Source organism: Cryptosporidium ryanae (assembly GCF_009792415.1).
Source record: "Cryptosporidium ryanae isolate 45019 chromosome Unknown contig_33, whole genome shotgun sequence".
Classification (NCBI taxonomy): Eukaryota; Apicomplexa; class Conoidasida; order Eucoccidiorida; family Cryptosporidiidae; genus Cryptosporidium; species Cryptosporidium ryanae.
The window spans coordinates 2,167-28,930 of record NW_027125532.1 but is presented as its reverse complement, the minus strand read 5'-3'; the positions used below and the strand labels follow the sequence as shown (position 1 = coordinate 28,930).

Here is a 26,764-nt window from a genome sequence, read left to right as displayed (position 1 = left end):
ACTATAATCGAAACTTCATGCTTTCATTAACTTTATATTTTGCCAGTTCCCCTTTTTTCTGTTATTTTCCCTATTTTATTTTTTTCTATTCTCACTTTTTATTATTAATTCAATATAAACAATGTGGGGATAAAGTGGCGCCTTTTCTATTTTATTAACACGTGTTCGAAAGTCAAAACTGTATACCAGCAGAAAAAAAACTGGACAGGGTGACTAATTAATTAATTTAAATAAATAAAAAGGCATTTAATGGGAAAATAAGTATAAACTTTGATATTTTTATTACTTTTGTGATGATATTTTATAATGATTACCTTCAATCTGGTAGAGTCTGAATGTAATTATTTATCTGAAGAAGCGTTACGAACGAGTGAATTCCTTTTTTTTTTGCGAGGTTGAATTATTGGGTATACTATAATGGAAACACAAATAAACCTAGACAAATTGGGTTTTCCCGGGAGCAGCGAGAGGGACATAGAGAAAGAAATTGACTTTTTTTTGAGAAGCATCTATTTAATGAATGAAAATGAAAATAGCAACGAATTCGAAAATTTGGGCGAAATCTCTGATAAAGTCAAACACAGGGAGTATAAAAGAATTAAACTTTCTGAAACAGTTGATTCAGACAAAAAGAAAGGTAGAATTAATTTTGGAAAAATTTGTCGCCTGATAACGCATTTATGCAATGAAGGCAAATACGATTTTATATACTGCACTTTTGAGAGTATATATATGCATACATGGAAAGCAAACATGGTAAATATAAACAGAAATGAGTTCCTTGAAATAATTGGAAGCAGAAAAAGTACATATGACTTAAACTCTAAAGAGTTGGATATATTTGTTCTAGAATTAATATTTGATTCAGAATTTCACAAAGAAATGATTGAAAGTGGAAAAATGAGCAATTATATGAACAGTTTGGCAAAGTTTTGGTGTCACCACAAGAGATCAACTGAATTGATTTCAAATGTATATCTATATTTTGATTCTATGTTTAAACGTTTTGGTCCTGGAATATTTCAAAGTAAAAACAATTATAGGGGTTTTGTGGACAGTGCAAACTTTTGTTTAAAGAATATAATACTTGGTGAATCCAATATTTGCCATTCGAGTTTCAAAGACAAATTGGAGCTTGAAAAGCACGAATTTAGTAATTTACCTTTATGTTTGATTGGAGGTCTCGTATCAATTATGATAAATATGAATGTAATAAGGGATAGATACTTTAACTGTGAATTAAACAAAAATTTCGGGGACGAGATGAGCTTTTTTGTACTCAAGAAGATATTTGAAATGTTTATTCAATTGGGAATATCTAACTTTGGAGTCTCTAAAATATATCTAAACGTAATGGGTCGTTATTACTATGAAAAAATAAGAAAAAATAATAAAATTACTGAGTTTGAGGACTATATAAAGTTTTTGAAAATGGCAGTTGAGTTAGAGAAATCATTTTTAGTTACTCAAACAAACTTCAAAAGATATAACTATGAGAAAAACAATGTAAATGATTATAATAAAGATACAATAACAGAAGACAATTATTCTGAAATAAATACGGATAATTCTCTATTATCATTCATAAAAAATGATTATTGGACAGAAGATTTCCCCTTGAGTAAGAAAAGAATTTTAGAGGTTTCTTGTGTTGACTGGAACTCATATATGGAAAATACGGAACTAATGCTTTTAGATATTCTTATTTCAGATGACATTATATCACGTTTTTCAAAAACAAAAAATGGTGAGAGCAAAAGTTATTTAACTGAATTAATAATAAATGATGACTATTCTTCACTAAAATTTATTTACAATACTTTTAAGAAGAAAAAACGTGAGGATAAAGTATTAGATGAAATTAAAAAGTGTGTTATAGAGTTAGGAGTTGAGTTGTCTAGAAAATTAATAAAAGACTATAAACATTCTGACTGTGACTTATATACAAGTATTATCAAGGAAATGTTAGATTTGTACTTGAAAATAGAGAGAATATGTAAGGAGTCATTTAATGATAACGATAAAATACGCAATATATGTATAAATGACTCATGGACCTTTATCACAAATTATAATGACGAAACATCAAAGGAAATAATGCTTGGACTTTCATTATTTGTTTACAACTTACTCTCTGTAGATGGTAATGAATACAGTGACCTAAATGAGTCTGTAATAACGGAAATTTCAAGAATAAATATAGATTTGTTATATTGGTTAAACAAAACCGAACAAAATAATTCAATGTTGGAGTTTATAAATAGAGATTGTAATCATAAAATTAACAAATATTTAAAAAGCGCAATGTTTGTATTTAAATGCTGCAATAAGAAGGAGAATTTTCAAAATTTTTATCAATATTTGTTTTCACAAAAATTGATACGTAGTTATATTCCAAATAAAATAGGTGTTGGATTAATTACTAAAAATAACTTTAATTTATACAGAAAAATGTTAATTTCAAAAGAAAAAGGAGATGAAATTATTGAAATGTTGAATATTGGAATAAACATATTTGAAATGTATTTTATGTTTTTACTATACAATGAATGTGGTTATTCTTTTATTAATAAATTTAACGTTATAATTAGAGATTGGTATTTATCATCGTCTATTTTTAAGTTGTATATACTATGTGATCTTTTCAACAAAAATACTGATATCAACACCATCTTTAACGAGAGAGAGGATTTGGAGATAAAATTCTCTTCTTATTCAAAAAGATTGTCAAAATTGTCAAATAGATCATCTCACATTTATGATAAAATTAATTTCTGGTTAAAACTAGAGGATTTATCTCCCTCTGAAACGGACAATAATTCCAAAGTTAACGACAATTACAACAATAATGAGACTGAAAAAATAATTGAACTAAAAAAAAATAAAATAATAAGTAACATGAACGTCAATATACCATTTTCTATTATTGTTTTGTCATCCAATAACTGGTCATTTTTAAACAAAAGTGACAATTTCATAGACTCTGAACTATTTACGAATTACAAAGACAGTAACAGTGATGTTAGTTTAATATATAACGAAATCACTTTATATCAACGGTATTATAAAAACATTTACTCTAGAAATTTAATATGGTCTTTCAATCTTGGGATTTGCATTATGGAGTATTTACCAGTAAATTACGATTCATTAATCGATGAAATTGGGGGAGTTAAAAAACTAGATATAAGAATGGTACTAACATTGCAACAGGCAGTGTTATTGTTGTGTTTAAATACCAATGATAATATTCATTTATCTTCCAGTCATTACGGTAAACTGAGGGATAATATTTCAAGACTGTTTAATAAAAACAAGATAACTATTTTGGATAATAATAGCGGAATTACACTAAATAAAGCAATAGTTTCTCCTATATTGAATATAAAAGAGGATGATATATATGTTTTGGATGAAAAGAATAGAAAAAAAGATGATGATGGTGAGATATACTTTTCAATTAACATAAACAACGAATTTTTGAATAAAGGAAGTATAATTTCAGTTTATAATGAAATTTCAAATTTGGAATATGATAAAGATACTGCACTACTGGTTATTGACTATGTTAATTATCACTACAGTGATGATAATAGTAATATACACACTAAACAAATTGCCTTGAATGGCTATTTAGACTCATTTATTTCTCCTAGTGATGGTTTAATTAGAAATAAAGAAGGGGGAGATTATTTGTTCGGTCCAGGGGATTCTGAACTGGATGGTATCAAAAACCACATATGTAATACATTTAAAAACAATAAATATAAGGTAGAAGCAATGATAATTAGGTATCTTAAATTCAAAAAGAGATGTTCTTTCTTAAACATTATCGAATTGGTAACTAAAGAACTATTCTATACAAAGGCAAATTTATTTAAAATAGATGATCAAGAACAAAATAATAAGAAGTCTATAATTGAATGTGAAACATCCAAGTGTTTAGAGGCTCTTATTCAAAGAGATTTAATTGAAGTTGATTCAAATACAACGTCTAACAGTATTTACCAAAAAATATACTGTTACGTCCCTTAAATTTACCAACTTACAATATTAGTTATTTGGCTTTCGGAACTATTTTAACTTTTGGAATTATTTTAGGTGTGATATTAGTAGCACCTTTTGTAACCATTATTTTAATATCTTCCTTTCCTGTGTTGGTTTGGTTTGCAGCTCCTGCTTTATTCGCAAAAACCGATTTGGGAGGCGTTGCTACTATTTTTGGTGTTATTGTAATTGCATTTTTAGGACCGTCCACCAACACTTTTGGTTTTATCGCAATTACATTTCCTTGTTTTTTAATATTTATAACGGGAACAGGGTTTTTAGGCTTAATAATATTACTAGGACCCTTAATATCCATTTTCTTAATTGTAGGTATATTAGCCTTAATGTCTACCTTATTGGTTAACGGTGGAACTCCATTTTTGGGAATACTTTTGGTACCGAGTACTTCTTTACTTATTTTTTCTGCTTTAACAACAGTAACTTTAGGTTCAATTTCAACTTTAACACTTGGTATTTTAACTTTTACTCCAAAATTATTATCGTCTTTTTTTAGAGCAGGAGGCGACACTTTTTCAGATGATGATACCTTAACCTGGTTCTGTTCATTTGGAACGTTGGGCGAGGATTTGTTAACTGCCTGAAGGGACGCTTTTTTGGGTAAAACAGACACTGAGACTTTTTTAGGATCAACTTTTACTTTCTCTGTTATTTTCGGCTCAACAGTGATACTTGTTTTAACAATATTTGGAATGCTCTTTGATTCATTTGTATTTAATGAAATTGAGGATTTCTTTAAAACTGTTTCAGAAGATTTAATGGAAGCAGACTCGACACTTGATGAGTTAGCGACCTCTAAACTTTTTGCAGATGATTTTACTGTACCTATTGATTCATTTGTACTATCCTTTAATGATTTTTCTAGACTCTTTGAAGTGGCTGGTAATGGTGCAACTGTTGATTTAGTTACGCTCTTTGAGATTGATATTTTAGCATTTGGATCTACTGATAAAGGTTCAACAGCTGATTCTTTACTAACTGGACTAACAGTAAGTGATTTGGACACTTTATTCAAGGTCTCATCTTTTATAGAAGAAGAAGCACTCTTTATATCTAATGATTTAGAATTACCACCTGAACCAGCCTTGTTTTGATTATTAGACGCTTCATTGTTACTTACTTTCCTTAACAAATTTATTCCTGGTCTCAATATTGCATTCATTTTATCTATTCCCTTCTCCTTTTCGCCTCTAAAGCTCAATCTTGACAACTTACTCTCTTTTTTTGGATTGGACTCGGTCTTTCCTTTAGCCTCCTTAGCTACTATAAACCTTCCTGCTGGAAGCATTGAGTCTCCTGGCTTCGGGTTAACTGTTAAAATTATGTTTGCTATAAGCTTTTCACCGTCATCAGCAAATACCTCCCATACCTGTTCTGGTAAAAGTGTTGATGGATCTATAAATGTCTTTGATGCGTGACCAATAGGTTCTGATGGATTTGAAGTATCCCACATATCTATTGTAAATCTTGGTAATAATCCTGAAGATTTTGGAGGTAAACTGTCAATTACCAGCTTGAATTCTTCTTCTATTGATCCCTTTCCATCTTTCTTGTCTATATTATACTCAAACTCTTTTGACTTTCTGACTGGATTATTTTTGCACTTTACTGCTGACTCGCTGTCTATTCTCGCGACAAAGAACAGTTTTCCATTCCCATCTCCTACTTGTTCTATTCTTTGTACTGACTTAATTGTTATTTCAAATCCTGTTAATGGTATATTTGTGTCACCTGATACTTGCGAAGAATTAACTGGTATTGTTAATTGTTTAGTAGATGCTACCGGGGACATTATTTTAGGTGATGCAGAGTCATCAGCATTTGGAGTATCGGCATTTGTTTGTAGATTTTGGTTACCTTTCATATAACTTTCAGCAACCTTAGAGAGTGAATTGCCTTGTTGCATATGTGGTGGTAATTTAGAATTGTCTACAGTCTCCTCAGTAATCTTCTCATTACTTCTTATTGGTGGCTGCCAAACATCATATCCAGGTATCTTTTCAGGTGGCTGAATTGGTGGAGGAAGTTCTTTCACTATTCCCAATTTGAAGTAATATATTGAACCATACAATGAATTTAACCTTAAATCAAGCCCTCTACATGGATGCAGATATTCCAAAACCAATTCAATTATCTCTCTTCTGTCCTTTGGTTCGTTAAATGTAATGTAACTGCAAACTCCCGCAAATGCTTGTATAAGTGTATCTAATTGTGTATACAACATATCTATTCTTTCAATAGTTTCCGTTATTACACTTGGATTACCCCTCAAATCTATAATCTTATTTTGAAGACCTTGTATTGTAGAAATCTGACTTTTTAAGGTAACTTGCAAAGTCTTATTCTCTTCCTGCATCCAGTAACATTGTCTTTCCAATTTCTCTCTTTCTTTTCTCTCTTTTGAAAACATTATAAAGTAGTTCTTAGCTTTTTCTTCTAACTCATCTATTAAATCTTCTATCACTAAAGGATTTGTTGTATATGTATTTGGTTCATGTCCGAATAAACCTGATCTATTATTTATATTTGACTTCTTTGTTGGAACAAACTTTGTGCTTGCCAAATCCAAGTAATCATTGTACATATTACTGCCTTTCATATTCATCTTTCCTGTAGTAAGAGATTCTGGTTTTCCTCCAACGTAATTCTGGGTTTTCATCATATTTGGATTAATTGAATCCATATTCACAGAGTTGTTTGGCAACTCTGAGTTCTTTAGCTTTAAAAATTGTGATTGCATACCAACTTTTTTTTCTTTTACTTTTCCTGTTAAACCCAATACTCTTGAACCGTTTAAATTACTAACACTGTTTTTAGTCAAAGATAAATCTTTTTTTATTGACTTATTTAAAGATTCATTTTTCGGTGTTAATACTGCTCCACCACCTTCTTGTAAGTTGCTATTAACTGATTCTACATGAGTTACCTTTATCAAGGGGGCGTTTTCTTCTCCAATATTATCACTCAAATCTGATACTTCCATATCATTTTTTTTAACTGTTAACTCGTTTTTCTTCAACAATAATGTGCGGTTTTTATTTACAGGAGAAAGAATCGATTTACTCGCCAACTCACTCTCATTCTTGCTTAAGTTTTCAGTTGACATTTTCTAATTATCTTAAGCTTAATTTTTGTTTTATTATAGTTTCTGACTTACATAATATTTTTATTACGCCTGAAAAAAACTATTTATTCCACTTGTTCTCAAATATTTTGAAAAATAAATAGATCCTTTATGTTGTTTATTCAATATTGTTATTAATAATTATTCTGTTTTTGAACAAGACCTATCTAGTAATCTTTTATTGGTCTTCGTTATATATTTAGCTTTTTGTTTCCAATATAAGTCCCTTTTTATTTTCTTCACACAAAATCTCACCTTATTTTGTTTCCCAATTTTATTTGTATTTATCTACTTTTCACTTTCAATTTACATCTATATTTATATTCCTGATTTACCTGTTATTGAAGGTGAAACTCAACTTGCACTACAAACTTTCCATTCACTGTAACCCTGTTGTTTAAATTACATATCTAATGCATTTTATCATTAGGGTGTATCAATTATTTTTGCTATTGTTATTCTTTTTTACTATTTAAATACACCACACACAATAATGGCGCCAACAGCGGTAACAATAACTGTCATTCCTGATCTTTGCGTGTACAGTTTAAATAGACTTTTTGTTTTTAGTAATTCTTAATAAAATGAGAGTTGGAACGAGTCTCCTGTTTGTTTGGTACTGATTTAACAATATTACCCTTTACTTTAGGAATGAGTGTTCTGTTTTTTATTTGTTGTACTATTCACTGAAATTCAGGTAATAGTTATAATTGTTATAAAGATTTTGAATAGAGTCCTCCAAAATGAAGGTGTCAAGTCTGTTCAGGGATTCAAAATATCCGATACATATATTCTTTAGGAAACTGATTTGTTGCCTTACGTTATCGTTCTCAACACAGAAATCATCTTGTTTATTTATATTCAGCATTTCCTTTACCCTTATTTGATTTTTGAACTCTTGGAAAATGAGATCTGACCACTTAATATATATACAGGTATCCATTAGAGGATTTGATATATCTGCAGAGTGTAAAAGTGCGGATAAATAAAATTTTTTTTTAATTTTATATATGTACTCATCTTCTCTATTGTATTCTAAATGTTTATTAAATTCGTTCAAGTAGTTCCTTATATGCATGTGGTATTCCATATCTGTAAAGAGTATTGCATTAACAACTATCTTTTTTAACTCTTCAAAGTAAATAGACCAAGACGGAATGAAAATATTACATGATTCATCATTTAAAATTGAAAATAAAAGAGATGTATGGTGATTTTCAAGTAATGAAATACCGTTATATATGTCCAATGTTGAGATATTACTTACTTCACATAACATCTTTGTTATATCATCATAACTACTTTGAATATTTTTATACATTTTTAAGATATCTTTCATGATATCATTATTCAGACCGGGATGATCTAAATCATGTCCAAGTGCCGATATAATTAAACAATAAGCCTCTAGCGAGTTTACATACTTTTTTATAGAGGGTTTTTCCAACCACTGATTTAGTGTAACTGAAACACTAACGGCGTGGCGAAAATTGTGAAATGGGTTTTTTTCATGGTAATTGTCTTCTAATTCTTGTACAAATCTTACTATTTTGTTCATATTAATTGGCCACTTTGTAATGTCTTCCTTGTATTTTTTTTTATCGTTGATTAACACCATATAACGGTAATGAATCAAATATTCAGCCGTTCTTTTAATCTGAGTACTGCTCATTACGAGAACGTCAATACTTTTCCAAGAATTATCAAGCTCCTTTGGTTTATATATCGTGATTTTATTTTTATAGTTGAAATTTTCACCATTTTCGCCTTTACTTGAATGACTGGAATTTACATTGATTTGATTAGCTAGCATCTCCTGAATATTTACAAGAGTAAATATCTTATCACTTATTAGTGATGAGTCTTTACTTAATTCTTTATTTTCATCAGAGTTTAAAATAAATTGATCTGTGTCTGTAAACAAATCAGGTTTTATTTCCTTTATTGGTCTGTTAAACAATTTAATAATTTTTCTATAGTCATATTCAATATCTTTATCTGTCTCATTCTTTGTAATTTTGTGTTTAAGATCAGTTTTGAAATCTGAAAGTGATTTTAATTTATAATAATAATCTACAAAATTAAATTTGTTGTCAAATTCAAACAAAACCTCGATAGATAAACTCGAGACAGACAGCAATATTACTTCAATATCATTTTGAGTATAATAACTGTATTCTCTTATTTGATTTACTGAAGCTGGGTCTTTTTTCAATAAATCCAAACTAGTCACATCAAACAACCAGTATCTCGATTTTTCAACCAAATATTCTAGTATTCTTTCTTTTTCCTTTAATTCCCAAAAATCAATTTGGGTGTATTTGTAAGAAAATAATCTAGAAACACTCTCGAATATATTTGAATGATAATGATCTATTCCACATGAGCATATAACTATTTCATTTTTTATGTAACTACAATTACTGTAATTGTTGGAAATACTGTTTGAAGTAGTATAATTAAAGTTTTTCAATGGAATTATCAATGTGCTACTTTCCATTTCTTGAGAATTAAAAAACTCCTTTACATTGAATAATTCGTTCTCACATAATGTTTCATTATAGTTTAGATCACTAACACCATGGTTATTGTTATTTACAATAATTCCACCGAACATAGTGCCAGCCATTCTTTTTGCAATCATGTAATTAAGATATTTAGTTATTTTTCCAACTCCTGTTTCAGATTTACAATCATCGCATTTACTTTTGTCATTATCAATGCTTTTATTTAAAACAAAATCAATTACAAGGAATGATTTATTTTCAACCTTTTCTATTTCTGTATCAAGGTTCCAATTGCTAGACAGAACCTCGATAACTGATTTTCCTATTTCTCCGAGAGAATTCATCATGGAGTCGGGAATGAATAAATCGTCTTTAACAGTCATAATATCCCAATAAATTGACTTTTTCTCATTTAAACCAAGACTACAAATTAACGAGTTTAACATTTTACTAAACTGCTCATTGGTTCCACTCAAAAATAATCTATTATTAATATTTTTGGTGAAAAAGTGATTGTTATATATGTTGAAGTTATCATTATACTCTTCACTCTCAATTAAATCGATAATATCGATAAAGTTGAAATTATGTTTTTGATTACTATCATCACCATAGTTATCTACTATATCTCTCATTATTTCTGAGTATTTTATTGATAGATTAACATAGCTCTCAAATTCACATGTACTGTTTTTTATTTCACTTAATTTATTCGCTTGCATTTTATCTAATTTGTTCCCATATTCTTTAATTATTCCATCGCATATCCTTCCAATATTTTTAAATATTTTTAACATAGGAACAAAACTATCAATCATTAGTCTTCTGTTAGTTCCATCAGTTCTTATTACTCTTTCTAAAGTATCACTTATTTGTAATTTACAATATCTCATTATTTTTAGGCGATTATTTTTCTGAAAATAATCGTAAGTGCCTAAATAGAAGATTATAAATGTTGATAATACCACAATTATGACAATTATATAGTGAAATATCAATATAGCCCTTGTTGTTTCGTATTTTATATAATCATGTTCAAGTGCAAATTTATTTAAATACTCAAAATCAAACAATTTCGCAGGATTAGTTAATTCCATCGCTTTGAACATAATATAGTTGCTTTCTTCAGATATGTAATCTGTATTATTACAAAGGTACTTTGCTGCAAGAAAGGTATTTGAATTGCTTTCTATCGATTCTTTAAGCTCAAATTCTGTTATATTCGTTCTTTCTGGTTTATAATAAGGTGGTGGTGCTGGAGAAATTGGACTTGGTTGATCCTCAAATCTTATGTTTAATGGAACCAGATTTGCCAACAAATTAGAAGTCCTCTCTGATATTTCTCTTATGACTTCATCTTTGTCCTCCATTCCATTTGGAAGCTTAATTTCACTAAACGTGTCCAAATAATTCCTTACTTTATATCGTTGTTTCATTATCTGGTCGGAAAGTCCTAATCTTACCGGTATGTTTACCAGTGTTGGCTCGCTTTGTTGTATGCAGAATGTAAGTATTGACAGACTCAGCTCCCCAATGTCATATCCAAACTGCGTCATATCATTTTCAAATTCTATTGAGCTCATTAAATTATCATTATTGTAAGTGTAAGCTATTTTAAGTAATCTTGAAGAATATATTATAATCCACACAATAATAACAGATAAAAATCCTATTCCAAGCCAAATATTCCATCCCAGATCCTTCTTGTTTAATTTACCTCTAGATATTCCATCATATATTTCATCTGGGTTGTAAAATACCTTATTTTTACTATTCATTAATTTTTGTTATCTATTTTATTTATTACAATTAACCTGACAATTTTACTTAAGTTATATAATATCCTGCTAATTTAGGCTTTATATATTTTATATTACAAACTACAATATTCTAATGTTTAATTACAAGTGCGATTTTTTACCGTTGATTTGCAAGTAAAACTTGGTAAAATATTATTTTCCTATATTATTCATATCAAATTGATTAACATGGATAAAATAAATAAATTGTTCCACTTAACAATAATTTAATAACAAGTGTGACACGCTTTTTATTTGTTTTTATACTTACCCCACAAACATTATGCAGCTATTTCATGCATGCAATTTCTTCTTACCAATTGATTAATATTTTGCATGCACGAGGCGGGAACTACTTGTGGCACTTAATTCGAATTTTGATTTTCAAGTAACGGAAAGTAAAAAGCGATGACTGAAACTAACCGTTGAAATAGTGTTAGTGTTTCCAAATAAGTAGTCTAGATATCCACAATAACTGAGAGTTAGCTTGAAAAATTTTAATACAATCTTCACTCTATTTTTTTAATTACTGATAGAAAAAAGGCTTATTAAGGATAAAGACTGAGCTGGTCAATTCAAGTATAGAAATGATAAAGGTAACTTACTTAACCTTTCTCATAATATTTCTTTTTATTCAGCGGAAAGAATGCATTGACTCGTTGAGAGTCAAATACTGGAACCCATTTTTCAAAGATATTGGGTTAGGAAAAAATATCGCGAGTGCTCAAGTGGAGACTGATATATTTAGATGCTATTCATTTAGGAGTGAATCTAGCGTTAACAATATATCATGGAAATGTGATACAAAAGTTCCCAATGTAATATGGATACCGAATAAAAGATTAAGTGAAAATAAATACATTATAAGTATGACTGACAGTTTGGGTGAAATATATTCTATTCCTTATGGAATAAAAAAACTACTAAGTATTTGTACGAGTGGGAGTATAGAAGTTTTCGGAGAATATAGAGAGAGCAACGTTATTGTACTCAAAAAGGATTTTACTTTTATACAGATAAATGATTGTATTAACATTAAGTAAAAACAACTAATAAAGTGTAAATTATAAATAAAAAACAAGTATTATTATTTAAGGTCGTTTTTGTAAATTAATATGCATAAATATGAATATATATATACAGATTTGTTTAACACTTCAATTAAATATATTAAATTTTTTTTTCTGAATTTTTCTAGTTATCTGTTGTAAGTTCTGCAAGATTTCTTTTAATGACGCATTTTGTAGTCTCACTGATTTTTTCTTCTAAATTAAGTCCCTTTTCTTGAATGTTATAGAGTGATATTAAAGGAGATGCCCTGCTTAAGTACATTGTTGTGATACTAACTGTAGTAATATTTGTATTTATTTCTTTTTCATCGATATTAACGACCAAACTAAGTTCAGAAGTTTGATCAACCTCAATAGGGATGTTAGTTAATTCCTTTCTGCTTTTGGAAACGTAGTTATAGGCTGGATTTAGAAGATTAAAAACAAATGAACCAATAACAACTCCCTCCGTATCTGATTCAATTTGAATAGAGTCTATAAGTGAATATGGAATGGTGTTTGAAAACTCAAGGGCATTTATCCATACAAAATACTCACCTTCTACACTTTCTACTGTTTCTCTACTTCTTTCACTTATAATATCACTTATGCTAATGTGTGATTTCCACATTAGAATAAATCCATTATAACCTGATATAGTTATATATTTATTTTTATATTCACTCAATTTTTCATTCAGAAGTGGCTCATCTGACATTGGATTATAAAAGGTGATTGGAAAATCAGAAATAACAAATTTCTCATTGTTAATTTGAAACCTTCCGTTTTTAGATAACAATCTCAAACCGACTTCGCCTTTATAATAAGCCTCCCATACTCCTTCCCACTTACATTCTACATTGTTGTCATTGCAAAAATCACTCGGTATTATTTTTACATTTGGCTTAATAACATTAAAATTCATCTTTAACGAAACTCCATTCCACGTTTTTCTTATAATCTTAAAGTTGTTCCTAAACTCATCTTCAAATAAAATATCTTTTCTTAATATTCTAAATTTTGTGAATGGAGAAGCAATGTACTCATTTAAATAGGAATAATCATCCATATTGTTCATTACTGTTCCGATTACATAACGTCTGTTTAGTCTCTCATTTCTCCTGTTGTTCCATATTTCAATGTATGCGCTTTTTTGATCTAGTATCCATGTTAATGTACTCACTAGACTTGTTCTTATGCTTTTACTTATTAACAATTTAGAAAAAGTGTCGTCAAACAATATTCCTGTATCTATTGGAACTTTTAAATTTGTATAGCCGTCACTAATAATGCTCACACTATCGTTTTTGTACAGTCTATTATACTCTTTAGACGAATTAACTTGATAATTATTATCCTTATCAGGAAGTGTATAGTTTTCTATGTAATAGTAGTAGTCAACTAGTTTGCTTAATCTACTCGTAAATTTTCTTTTTCTCAAGTACTTTCTGTATAATTTAATTAAAGTTTCAAATTTCAAATAACGTGTATAATTTGATGCTTGATTTCTGATGTTATTAATTATACTTCTTCCTACTATTTTCAAGCAATAAAACAATCTTTTTGAATCAAGTTTACAGTAAGTGTACAAAGCCTTAAAATCATTCTCGCTTGTTCTGATAATGTTATTTACTTTATTTTTTATGTTCAAATCACTGCCCAAACTATTCTCTAGACTGTAGTCCAACATTACCAGTTTCTCCATGTGATTATTTGTGTATGGCATCCCTTTTTCATCTACAATTTTATATTCAATGTGCAAATATGGAGAACTATTTTTATTATAATCCAGGTTAGCACCATATTCTCCACCTCTATAAATATCATCAAACATCCAAATATCCTCCAAATTGTTATATTCTCTCATCAACTTCCTATAAATGTGCTTACAGTAGGGGCCACTCCCCGAACTGCAAATTTTTCCTTCATTTTTTATATACTTTATTTCAAAAAAAATATGCCTTTTTAACCACTCAACAACATATTCTGGGAGTGAAGAATAAATGTTAAGCCCTGAATGCCCATTTATCTTCACTAACAACTGAAGTATAAGTATTATTACCAAATACAGTACATTTGCTCGTTTATTTAGTATTTCTGATATTCTCATTTAATTATATGCTTACATCAATCACTACCATTTGTTAATTCTCAGTAGACTTTACGGCCACTTTGTATACTAAACCTACTCCATTCAACTTAATGAAATTTTCTGACTTTTTTAATTTAATTCTGTTATTTTATCTTTTTATTCACATCTAAAAGCATGCACCCTTACATGTTGCCGCGCGCGGCGTTAAGTTGTACAATGCAATTTAACATAACAGAGGGCACTAATTGGGGAAAGAAAGCAGTTTAGGAAACTGTTTTCAAATGCATTTAAATAAACAGAATTCTTTCTAAAGTTATAATACATCCAATTACTGATTTTTTAAGCATATTCCTGTTTTAATTCTATTTTTTTTGTGTATTTCTGTGCATATGTAACATGGTATCTATAGGTATCAGGATAAAGCATTATCTAACTGGTCAGGGTAAAATAAAGGACGTAAATTATAAAATAAACACAAATAAGCAGTTGCTGAAAGACATGTTTTATATAGTTTTATTTTTTTGTTTCTTGCTTTTTTCAATTAAGTTCATTTTCTTTGAATGCTCTATTGTTAATTACATAGAACACAAGTGATATTTAAACAACAAACTAAGATGAATTATAACTCTATCTTCACTCTAATTTGCATTTTTATTCACAGATATAATACAGTATGAAAACAGAAAGTAAAGGCGATTTCAGGGATAAAAATGCGGAGATGCAACGGAGATATAGTTCACTATTATGTTTTGCAAAAGAAACGATAAATCAATTTCTGTGAGAAAAACAGAGTGTTGTTTAGATTAATGTAAAGGAATATTACAATACAGAAAGTAATGAGAAATTATAACAGGGACATTATCATATAGTAAAATATATATGTGAAGGATAATAAACTGGGAGGTCTTATTGCAAATCGACTTGGCAAATCTAAGGAATAAGTAATCCGCAATATGTAGAATAGGTCAGATTACAGTACGAAACTAGATAAGTAAGCCCAAAATACTTAGTAAAAAAAGTTCAAGATATTACTTTTAACATAACTGTTAATACACAAATATATTTTATTAATTTTAAGTTTATATTTTACATAAATATACACATTTTAATTAAAGATCTCAGGCGGTAACTCGGCCCTAACTCTTGTCTTATGTTAGAGACACAAGACAAAAATAGTGACAAAAATAATTAGAAGGGTTAAAAAGAGACAAAGAAAATGTGTTTTTTCCCCATTTTTTATATCAATTGTATGAGTTTAAATATACGTGTTATAATGTATTTATAGAGTATGTTATATATATATATTTAATAGTTATTTTAATTAGTTATATATACCTACATACATAGGTATATGTATATATATGTATAATGGAGACACAAGACATGAATTGTAGTTGAGGGGATACCATAAGCTTAAATATAGTGTAGTGGTACTTAAATACGTTTATATAGTGTTTGCATTTTATTTTGAATAAAACAAGGTGCTTCATTTTTTTTAAAAATAGTATCCAAGGTATTTATACCAATTTATTTTTAGGTTTTGCCGAATAACGAGGTAATAATTTTACTTTTGAAATTTTTCTTGAATTCTCGCATTATTTATTGAATACAATCTAAAATGGGTAAGGAAAAAACTCATATTAACTTGGTTGTTATTGGTCACGTCGACTCCGGTAAATCAACAACAACTGGTCACTTGATTTACAAACTCGGAGGTATCGACAAAAGAACCATAGAGAAGTTTGAAAAGGAATCATCTGAAATGGGTAAAGGTTCTTTCAAATATGCTTGGGTTTTGGATAAACTCAAGGCAGAAAGAGAAAGAGGTATTACCATTGACATTGCCTTGTGGCAATTCGAAACCCCGAAATACCACTACACTGTTATCGATGCCCCCGGCCATAGAGATTTCATCAAGAATATGATTACAGGTACATCTCAAGCTGATGTAGCTTTGTTGGTCGTTCCTGCAGATCGTTTCGAAGGTGCCTTTTCAAAGGAAGGTCAAACCAGAGAACATGCTCTTTTGGCCTTTACACTGGGTGTCAGACAAATGATTGTAGGTATCAACAAGATGGATACATGTGAATACAAGCAATCTCGTTTTGATGAAATCTTTAATGAAGTTGACGGATACCTCAAGAAAGTTGGTTACAACACTGAGAAGATCCCATTCGTTGCTATTTCTGGATTTGTTGGCGATAATATGGTTGAGAGATCTGACAAAATGCCATGGTATAAGGGTAAGACATTGGTTGAAGCTTTAGATACTATGGAACCACCAAAAAGACCAACAGATAAGCCACTCCGTCTCCCATTACAAGATGTTTACAAGATAGGTGGTGTCGGTACAGTGCCAGTAGGTCGTGTTGAAACTGGTGTAATTAAACCAGGTATGAACGTCACATTCGCTCCAGTTGGTGTTACAACCGAAGTTAAGTCTGTAGAAATGCATCATGAACAGTTACCAGAGGCAGTTCCAGGTGACAATGTTGGTTTCAATGTTAAGAATGTATCCATCAAGGATATCAAGAGGGGTTTCGTTGCCTCAGATGCCAAGAACGACCCAGCTAAGGGTTGTGAAAACTTTACTGCCCAAGTTATCGTTCTAAACCACCCAGGTGAGATTAAGAACGGTTACTCTCCAGTTGTAGACTGCCACACTGCCCACATTTCTTGCAAATTCCAAACCATCACCGCCAAGATGGACAAGAGATCTGGTAAAGTTTTGGAAGAGAATCCAAAGTTAATCAAGTCTGGTGATGCCGCTCTAGTTGTTATGGAACCATTGAAACCACTCTGTGTGGAGGCTTTCACTGACTATCCACCATTGGGTCGTTTTGCTGTTCGTGACATGAAGCAAACTGTTGCTGTTGGTGTCATTAAGAGCGTTACCAAGAAGGAACCCACCTCAAAGAAGAAGTAAACCAGTAATTCGCAATTAGAGTTTATTAACAAACAACGTCTTCAGTTCTCTTCTACAACTTAACAGCTTTATTTAAACTTGGAGACAACAAAAGGCATTAACATTACCATCATTTGTTTTCGTTCCTGTCGTTCCTACATTGTTTCTCTTTTAAGTTCTACCAGTTTCTCACCTGGTAGCAACTTAAGTAGGAATTGAGAGCTTCTTTGCCCTTTCACGGAACTTGAACTTTTTGATGTGCAACAATATGTTTCAGGAGGCGACCTCCACAGTTGATTCTTACATGGCATGATAGACCTTCTCTTTTCGTCCCCTATTTTTTGCGGTAGGGTTTCTTGGAAGTTTCCTGCTTTCAAGACCTGTTAGTCTTGGGAATCTGGTTCAAACAGCGGTCTGTCTACTTTAGCGTTTGTTTTGGCGGAGTTGAAGTGGTATTTAGTTTTCTAAGCATTTGTTGTAACAACCTTGCTTTCTGTTTTCATTAGTGCTGACTGTCCAACAAGAATGAAGCGGATCGCTTCTGCTTTCACGTTTAACTCGTGCGTATATTATGCCCAATGACTTACAGTGTAATTTTCCTAATTACCTGTCTTTATTCATTAATTATTTTGTTTTCGTGTGGACGAAGTAAAAACGTCTCATAGAAAATGCATGCATGCAAATATTGAAGCAAGTAACACTAAAATGTAAGCACATATCAATGTGAAATATTAGACAAAAAAATGAATACATAATATGCGTTTTTAGAGTAATCTATTTTATAGTAAATATTGACCTTTTTCGCCACTAGTTGGTTATAAAAAAAAAAGAATATAAATATGAATATAAAAATTAAAGGTTTACAGCGACTCAACACCGCAATTATTTAGTAATAAGCTTTGTTACTTTCACCATTTTCTTCGAGTTATTAGATAAACTTCGCTTTTTATCCTTGTTTCTTTTAGTTTTATTCTTTGAAAATATATTTAATAAATTATTTCTAGGATCGTTTTCTATATTAAAAAGAAGTCTAGACTTCATATCCTCTAGCTTTCCAAAGTCAGGATGATCAAGTATTTCCTTCATATAACCTATTGAATTTTCTCTCAGTTTTTGTATTTTTTTCCTAGACATATTATTTTTACCTATGTTAGCCTCGTCAGTATCATTATTGCTCAACGCATCGTCTACATGATTCTTTATTTTATTGAAGTTGTAAAGCCTCTTCTTGTTAATACCAGTATTTGAGGTAGCACTTAAATTACCCAGTTTTTCTAGTTGTCGTTGTTTTAACAAATAATTCGTTAAATCCTGCTTTCTTCTTACTCTTTCCAATGCCTCCCTTCTTTTCCTCTGACCTCTAGTTAAGGGCATAAAGTTGCTCATGCTAAGTGACGAGCGATCCCGTTTCATAACAAACGACAACTCCTATTGTATTCGTTATTTTGCTTCATTCATTGAAAACCAAATTCAAAATAGACATGTGGCGCCATATGGCGGTAACTGATTGTCTTTAAATATTCCTTAAAATGCACCGTGTATTTCCTGTGAAGAGCAGCGAAATAATTGATAGTACAAGTCGTTTTTCGCCAGTAGGTGTTCATAAATAAAAATAAACAGACACAAAAACACACTTTAGAAAGAATTTTCGAAGGGAGGCGGAGTTAATAATGACATTGACTTTAAATAGTTTTGTAGAGATCAGCAACTTCGTTCTTGGGAATCCAATTACAGTGATTTTTGGACTCACTGGAAAAAAAGAAGTAGACGAAGCACATTTGGGATTAATAGACAACTTAAAGGAGAATTTTGACAGTGTGAAGTTTGGGAAAATAAGTCCTTTGGGTCCCAGCGAAGTTTCTGCGATTAAGCAATTTGACTTGAAAGAATTGCCTACTGTATTGTTATTCATTTGTGAGGATTTGAAGCCTGTTGAGGTTATAAACGGATATAATCCGGGATTGGTGTTTGAAAAAATTGAAAATATCGTTAAAAGTAAGGGAAATTCTTTAAAAATACCAACTGATTTAAATCAAAAAATTAAAATTTTAACCAATTTTAAAAGCATGGTTATATTTATGAAGGGAATAAAGGAAGAACCGTTTTGTAAATTTTCAAGAGCACTAGTTCAACTACTAAGTAGTATTAATGTAGTTAACTATGCTCATTACAACATTTTTGAGGACGAAGAAATCAGACAAGGCCTTAAAGACTACCATAATTGGCCGACGTTTCCACAGATATGCATCAACGGCGAGTTTATTGGTGGATATGACATAGTTCAAGAAATGAACAGCAACAATGAGTTAATAAGTGAAATACCTAAAGATGCATTTTTAGACAACTAGATACGATCAATTATCTCATTTTTTCTTATTTAATGTTCTTTGTTTTTCGGCAGATGTTACTATTTTGTTTTGCGTGGGTAGTCCCTTCCTATTTCTAATTGAGTTTATTATGTATCTTGGTATGTTTGTGTTGTTGTAGTTAATATTGCTGGTAGACGATGAGTTAAGACCGCTATTTCCTGCATTACAACCCAAATAGCTATTACTGTTCCCAGAATTGCTATTGTTAATGTTTGAACCGTTGCCAATGCTGTAAATTCCGCCTGCTTTGGAATTGTTTGAATTTATATTGTAAAATCCATTCCCGATGCTGCCTGTTAAATCCTTAGAAATATTCGCATTATCAATGTTGTACTGCAGCATTATTTTAGACAAACCATCGTCCTCGAATTCCTCCATGGTCATATTGGACTCTGGAAAAGGATCCTCATCCAGCAACTCCCAGTGTGAAAAAGACAAGTAGAAAGATATGTTTCCGCTTGCTTTTCCTCTTAATTCTTGGTTTATTCCAAGCGATTCTATAATTGGTATATAAGCTTGAATTTTAAAAGTAGACGTACCTTCTTTTAGTTCTTCGTTATAAACACTACCCCTCCTTTTATTAATTACACTATAAACCTTACCTAATACACTTTGTTCACAAAAAATAGCCATATTCAAATATATTTCGTAAATTCTAACATTACCCCTCTGAAGCATTGACTTTCTGCATAGCTCTTTGCATAATGTAGTCAACTGGTTTGAAATTAAAGCATCCGAGTCCATTATCAACTTAATGTTGTTATCGTTAACATCACTTCCAACCATAAAGTCACTAGCGTCGGTTATTCCACTTAATTTCATTTCCACGAGTGTAAACACAACTCCTCTGATTGGCTCCTCACATAAAGGACCCGACGTACTTGCTATTTCGTAACCTAAAATAATACCATTTATTATTTTTCTATATAAATCAATTACTTCTTTGCTCACCGACAAGTCTTTAGGATAGAATTCAAAATCGTATGTTAATCTCAACGACCAGTTCAAAGATATCAAAACCTTGTCTCTACTTTGCAACAGTGTTATACTACCCTTTTTTACACATACACCTATCAAAACAAATTTATTGTCGTTTTTCGAAAGGAAACGCAATCTGCTAATTAAATATTTATCTACTTCCATTATTTTACTTGTAGAATAACTGTTCCCTTCTTTGTTCAATTTTGAGTTTAATATGTGATTCGATATGCTATTCTGGTTTTCTTCTAAATAAACAATCATATCCTCATTCATTGGTTCTGCACATATTTGTATGGTTGCCAACTCGCACGGAACTGAACCTCTATTGTTATTTTGCACCAATTCATTTCCGCCACTTTTAGATTCAGTTGAATCTTTCAAATTGGAATTGTTGCCACTCCAAGGCGGAAAGGGTATATGTTTACAAACATTTATATCTATTTGACTAGGATTAACGCTGTTAACCAAACCCTCTCTGACTGAAATTAACGGTTTGGAAACTACTAGTGGAATTTGAGCGAACACATTCTGCAGGTCAAAAATACATCTTTCTAAATGAACCTCACCCTGACATCCGAGTATATATTCTCCTGTGTCGAGTGTGCTTATTTCCACACATGGATCTGATCTCGTAAGCAGTTCAAATCCCCTCAACATCAGTGGTAAATCCTGTATTTTTTTTGGTTGTACTGAAACTTTGATTATTGAAGACAAAGAAGAATTTGAGTTTAGTTTGTACAGTGGATTAAACGATGGAAAGTTTTTATGGTTCGATAATGTTAGTGTGCGGTCAGAGCAGGACAATTTCCCTAATATTTCATCATCCGCGTATTCAACATCATTGCCTGAATTTACATCTATTTCCTTGAGACATAAGGCAAATACATTCCCACTTTCTACCGCTTCTATTGGGATTAAATCTCCACCAAGCAAATTGTACAAGGACAACACCTTGACTCTTTTAATTTCGGAAGAATTTGCAGATACATAAAGCTCGTCGTTCACACTTAAACTGCCGTGGAATATCCTAGATATACCCACAAATCCATTCAATTTCTCGTTACCTTTAAGATGATCTTTAGTTAGTCTTTTGTTTGTCAAATCACATGTTGAAAATTTTGAGACAAATACTATTTTCAAGTCCTCAATATCAACATAATTCTCGTGGTTTGTGAAAAGATTGGTATAAATTGACGGAAATCTTATTTTGTTTGAGTCTGTTGGATTAGGTATATAGTCTATTACTCTGTCAAATACACCTTTTGATAAAGGTAACCAATTTGACATAATGTACTTGCATATTATATTTAAGTAATTATAATTGCTGGTGTTTTTTACTTTGTTATCGCTGCTACTAAGTATTTTTTCATACTCACTAACTATATTTTCTATATCAGATGAATAAATATCAAGCACCTTTAGTATTTTAATTATTTTTTCTCTATTAAAATCTAAGAACACGCTGTTATATATGTTCCAAACGGGATCCAAAACAAACTGAACGAATATATTTGGTTGGTCTTTTTTTGTCCCTATATTTGATATTTTTTTTGTTTTCGCATTGTAATAATAACTGGTGTTACACAGCGAGTTTTTCAATTTTTTTAGTGTATCTGTGTTCCAAGGTAAAACCAATTTGTTGGAAATGCTCTTTAATAAGTTGTTACCTGCTATATCAATGCACCAACCATGCAAACAAGATGTAAACAAAATATTGCCGTTCTCAAATGAAAACTCCAACAGCGTTTCATTGTCTGACATATAGTGTTCGCCTATATCATTTAGGCTGCAACCAGCATTGTTATTCGTACCTTGGTCTTCAACCAACATCATCTCGTGTATTTCCTCCTGAATAAGTTGGTGCAAAATTACATTTAATTGCTCAATTAATTTATTTATGTGTGAATATGCTTCTTTTACATCATATCTTAGTTCTAACATCAATCTGTCCATTTTGTTTATAACTAATATGATTTTCAATCTTTCTTTATATGCATGCTGAAGCAATTTTTTAGTTTGGTCACCTATTCCCTCAACGACATCAATTAGTAATAGAGCACCATCTGAAATTCTTAACGACGACATTACTTCATAAGTAAAATCAAAATGTCCTGGAGAGTCTATTAAGTTTATCATGTAATCACCATTTTTATAGCTTATATCCAGTTCCTGTTCATACCTCCAATTCAATCTAACTGACGAAGATTTCATAGTTATAAATCTACACTGTTCATCTTCTCTTGAATCGAGAAATCTCATTGTACCTGCTGACTTGTTTGATAATATATTGTTACTCGCTAGAAGATAATCTGCCATTGTTGTTTTTCCATGGTCTACGTGGGCTATTATACATACGTTTCTTATTTTTTCACTCATTTTATTCTGTACAGAGTCAATGCCGCACAACCTAACAAACTAACAGACATGGATAAGGGTGAAATGTACATAGTTATAATTTTGCCACTTTTTGCTCCCAAATATTACGTAAATCCACTCCTAAACCCTCGAAATGTATTATATAGAGCATAATAATAAGGGATATGTAGGTACAAGAGAAATAGTCAAAGCGCCATCTCGTTTTATATTGAAATAAGTGTTTTAAGAATGGAAAACAGCAGATAATTAAAGATAAGTGTATAAGCGCATAAGCCAGTTATATTTGAAGCTAGTTAACAATAATGACTAATTCTCTAGTTTGTTCTTTTTCTTAGCAACTGAAACATTTTCGATACTTTATTTGAGTATTCAGTGTTGGTTTGTGGAACATTTTTGTTGAAGAAAACATATAATTCGTTAACTATTGAGGATGTTAGTTCAATATTATTTAGTTTATCGAGGGAGCAATACACATCAAGAAGAATATTCTCAAAATCTAGAGACTTTTCATTCAGGGATAACAGGTAATTCTTCATAATGCTAGTGCATTCTCGGTTTACATTATTAAATATGTTTAAGTTGATATTCGCGTCAACTTTAAGGTACCTGTTTAGTGTTTTTGTTATATTTGTAAAGTCTTTGATGAACAAATTAATGTTATCATCAACAGTGTGGCTTTCCAATATACCTTCAAATTCAGTGCCTTTAACTGCGTGCTTTTGAACTTGAATATTTTTTTCAAGCCATTTAGTGATGTGTAATCTAAATTTACTAACAATAATGTCGGATATTTTCTTTATTGAATTTTCTACGAGAACCCTGAGTTTGAGCAATACCTTATTTAATTCAATATTTATATTTTTGGAATGGTCAGAAGGCATATTGATTCCAAGCATTATTCCCAAATTACTTGTTGAATTAAGAAGATTCACTTTGCTTTTCAAGGACTTATCCGGAATAAAAGATTTTGTATCCAATATGTGTAATTGATATTTGATTATCTTTTCCAAACAATTCAGCCAAAAATAAATGTTTTGAATGCAAAGAACAATACTATATATTGTAATTTTAAATATATTAGTGTTTGTGTGATTGTTTTTTTCACCAATAATAACTATATTGTAGCATTTGATGTTGTAGTTTAAGACAAATTGCAATACTCGTACTATTCCATAGTAAAATATGATAGAATTGTTTTTGATATAACCTAATAGGACATTTGTGTATTTAATGCTTTGTAGACAAGATAAAGAGAGATTATATTCAGTATTATTATAAAAGATAAAGTGATCTGATACGCCAATACAATCTTTTGAATAAAGCTCTCCATTTATGAACAATTGAAATGTAGTTTTGTATTCTTCATTTAGATTACTTTTTTCCCATTTTTCATTTTCAACTGTGCGAGACAATATTAACCAAATATTGTTGAATATAACATTATCGAATAATTCTTTATAGTAACAATAAAGAAATAATCTCAATTCAATGCATCCTCTTTCAACAATATTGGTTTTGTTATTACCACCCGTTGAGATTTCACAATTGCTATATTTTATGACATTTTTATTAAAACTATTCTCGATTTCTATTATTAAGAGTATGTACTTTATACACGTCCAATAGTATATATGTGAGAATTTTAGTACAATATCTAATTCCGCACTTTTGTGAATTATTTGACCAATAACGCTTATTATTAAGCTAAATATCTTAGTAGTTGTTTGTTCCAATAACTGAATTATAGGCAAGTAAACGTTTTTGTGAGATTTTAGTTTATTTTCCATGTACAATTTGTCGCCGTTAAATAGATTATTGTTTAGTGTTATTACAATTGCGAACATATAAATTAATTTATATATTACATTAATTACATAATAAAAGAACAACAATTCAATCTTCTTATTTGAAATAGATATAATATTCTCGTCTTTATTGTATACTTGTCCATTAACCACATTAAAAACACGAGAACTATTTTTATCAATTTGATCACTTATTTGAAATTCAAGATCATCAACTGCAAAGTTAATTCTTTGTTTTCTCAATAGTACTACTATTGGATTAATAACTGAATAATGGGTGTATTTACTACGAATTTCTTCATAGCCACTATTTTCGTAATTTTCATTAAAATTTCTAGCATAAAAATACATAACATTGTGAAACTCATTTAACAGTACTTCATGAGTAGTGTTTTTGCTTGTATTATCAACAAATACGGCAAATAAATTGCCTATTCTAGATAAATTTGCCTCAATATCTTCATGTTTTACATTAACATTATTTTTCAACAACATTAATACTGTATTTGTAAAATCCTCCAATGAAATCTTTTCTATTATGTTGCTAATTTCGCAAAGCCTAACAGATAAAGTACTTAAAGATTTAATGTTATTATAATTTACTACTATTTCATTGTCATTTTCATTATTATTATTATTAATTATATTTAGCGTTGTTTCAATGATGTCCATTGCCTCTATATACTCCTTATTATTCAATAATTTTTGAATTCTACATTGGTTGTTCCTTAAATTGCTTATATTCATAATACAGCTCACAGTATTTTGTATTTTCTCTTTTTTGATAACATTATTTAATATTTTGTTTAATATTTGTATTTTTTGAATAATACTATTTTCACAAAAATCTTTAAGAAACAAAGTTAAGTTGTTCACATCGATTTTTAGCTTGTAAAACTCATAAAGCACTTTAACATAAGGATCTACTAGTTTACATAATTCTTTATTCAGTTCTTCGTTGTTGTTTTTTATTCTAATATTTATTTCCTTCAATGAATTTTTTATAATTTCCAATCTTTCACCGTAGTTATCAACATTTTTATCAAAATTACTCTCGGAATTACTGAGATCGTGAAAAATATTATCTTTTTCATTGTTAATGTTTCCAAAAAAATAGCTTTCATTCTCATTGTTTTTATAAAATTCTATTATTTGTAACTCATTATCAGATAAATATTCGTTTATTTTAGCAATATGATCGTTAACAATACTGTCATTTTCTCTTACAGTAAATCTTGTTTTATTCAGACCTACTGAATCTTCCTTATAAATGTCACATTCAATAACCTCGATATTATTCGTACAAACAATATCAACGTTAATTGGAAGGTCTCTTAAATTTTGTGAATCATATTCATTCCCTATTAATGGAACTCTGATTATGTTTTTCAATCTGTTCTTTATATCATCTATGTCCATATTACATTTTACTTCCCATTTAGTATCACCTCTTTTGCAGCTTTTTTTTTTAATAAACTAACTTCGCGATAAACGTATTGGATAAGTATCTTAAAACTTTTAAAATGATTAAGAAATAACAAAATATTATATTTAGAGAAATGGTAGAAAACACAGAATATAAAATATAAGCCAGTTAGAAATGTATTTTGGCGCCTGCCCCACAACATGCAATGCTTAATAATACTTTTTAATTTAATTAATTAAAAATTAAACTAAAAGAATTTTTTTTTT

The 26,764-nt window shown here is 30.1% G+C and overlaps 10 protein-coding genes across 10 annotated transcripts; 4 read left to right on the top strand and 6 right to left on the bottom strand.

Moving 5' to 3' along the window:
- Window positions 1-417: 417 nt before the first annotated feature.
- On the top strand, window positions 418-4,035 carry FG386_002106 (cullin domain containing protein; the record flags this gene model as incomplete). The annotated part of the gene is made up of 1 exon (XM_067341454.1): window positions 418-4,035. One exon carries the CDS (start codon window positions 418-420, stop codon window positions 4,033-4,035), a length of 3,618 nt encoding a protein of 1,205 aa, XP_067197540.1.
- A 22-nt stretch (window positions 4,036-4,057) lies between these two features.
- Window positions 4,058-7,171, bottom strand: FG386_002204 (uncharacterized protein; the record flags this gene model as incomplete). Its single annotated transcript, XM_067341552.1, has 1 exon — window positions 4,058-7,171. One exon carries the CDS (start codon window positions 7,169-7,171, stop codon window positions 4,058-4,060), a length of 3,114 nt encoding a protein of 1,037 aa, XP_067197638.1.
- A 697-nt stretch (window positions 7,172-7,868) lies between these two features.
- FG386_002193 (uncharacterized protein) lies at window positions 7,869-11,474 on the bottom strand (the record flags this gene model as incomplete). The annotated part of the gene is made up of 1 exon (XM_067341541.1): window positions 7,869-11,474. One exon carries the CDS (start codon window positions 11,472-11,474, stop codon window positions 7,869-7,871), a length of 3,606 nt encoding a protein of 1,201 aa, XP_067197627.1.
- Window positions 11,475-12,082: 608 nt separating this feature from the next.
- FG386_002182 (uncharacterized protein) lies at window positions 12,083-12,538 on the top strand (the record flags this gene model as incomplete). The annotated part of the gene is made up of 1 exon (XM_067341530.1): window positions 12,083-12,538. One exon carries the CDS (start codon window positions 12,083-12,085, stop codon window positions 12,536-12,538), a length of 456 nt encoding a protein of 151 aa, XP_067197616.1.
- Window positions 12,539-12,689: 151 nt separating this feature from the next.
- FG386_002171 (uncharacterized protein) lies at window positions 12,690-14,654 on the bottom strand (the record flags this gene model as incomplete). The annotated part of the gene is made up of 1 exon (XM_067341519.1): window positions 12,690-14,654. One exon carries the CDS (start codon window positions 14,652-14,654, stop codon window positions 12,690-12,692), a length of 1,965 nt encoding a protein of 654 aa, XP_067197605.1.
- A 1,600-nt stretch (window positions 14,655-16,254) lies between these two features.
- On the top strand, window positions 16,255-17,562 carry FG386_002160 (elongation factor 1-alpha; the record flags this gene model as incomplete). The annotated part of the gene is made up of 1 exon (XM_067341508.1): window positions 16,255-17,562. The coding sequence occupies one exon, from the start codon at window positions 16,255-16,257 to the stop codon at window positions 17,560-17,562; it is 1,308 nt and encodes a 435-aa protein (XP_067197594.1).
- An 861-nt stretch (window positions 17,563-18,423) lies between these two features.
- FG386_002149 (uncharacterized protein) lies at window positions 18,424-18,927 on the bottom strand (the record flags this gene model as incomplete). The annotated part of the gene is made up of 1 exon (XM_067341497.1): window positions 18,424-18,927. The coding sequence occupies one exon, from the start codon at window positions 18,925-18,927 to the stop codon at window positions 18,424-18,426; it is 504 nt and encodes a 167-aa protein (XP_067197583.1).
- A 284-nt stretch (window positions 18,928-19,211) lies between these two features.
- FG386_002138 (glutaredoxin-like protein) lies at window positions 19,212-19,889 on the top strand (the record flags this gene model as incomplete). The annotated part of the gene is made up of 1 exon (XM_067341486.1): window positions 19,212-19,889. The coding sequence occupies one exon, from the start codon at window positions 19,212-19,214 to the stop codon at window positions 19,887-19,889; it is 678 nt and encodes a 225-aa protein (XP_067197572.1).
- A 15-nt stretch (window positions 19,890-19,904) lies between these two features.
- FG386_002127 (elongation factor-like protein) lies at window positions 19,905-23,267 on the bottom strand (the record flags this gene model as incomplete). The annotated part of the gene is made up of 1 exon (XM_067341475.1): window positions 19,905-23,267. One exon carries the CDS (start codon window positions 23,265-23,267, stop codon window positions 19,905-19,907), a length of 3,363 nt encoding a protein of 1,120 aa, XP_067197561.1.
- Window positions 23,268-23,581: 314 nt separating this feature from the next.
- On the bottom strand, window positions 23,582-26,491 carry FG386_002105 (uncharacterized protein; the record flags this gene model as incomplete). Its single annotated transcript, XM_067341453.1, has 1 exon — window positions 23,582-26,491. One exon carries the CDS (start codon window positions 26,489-26,491, stop codon window positions 23,582-23,584), a length of 2,910 nt encoding a protein of 969 aa, XP_067197539.1.
- Window positions 26,492-26,764: the final 273 nt, after the last annotated feature.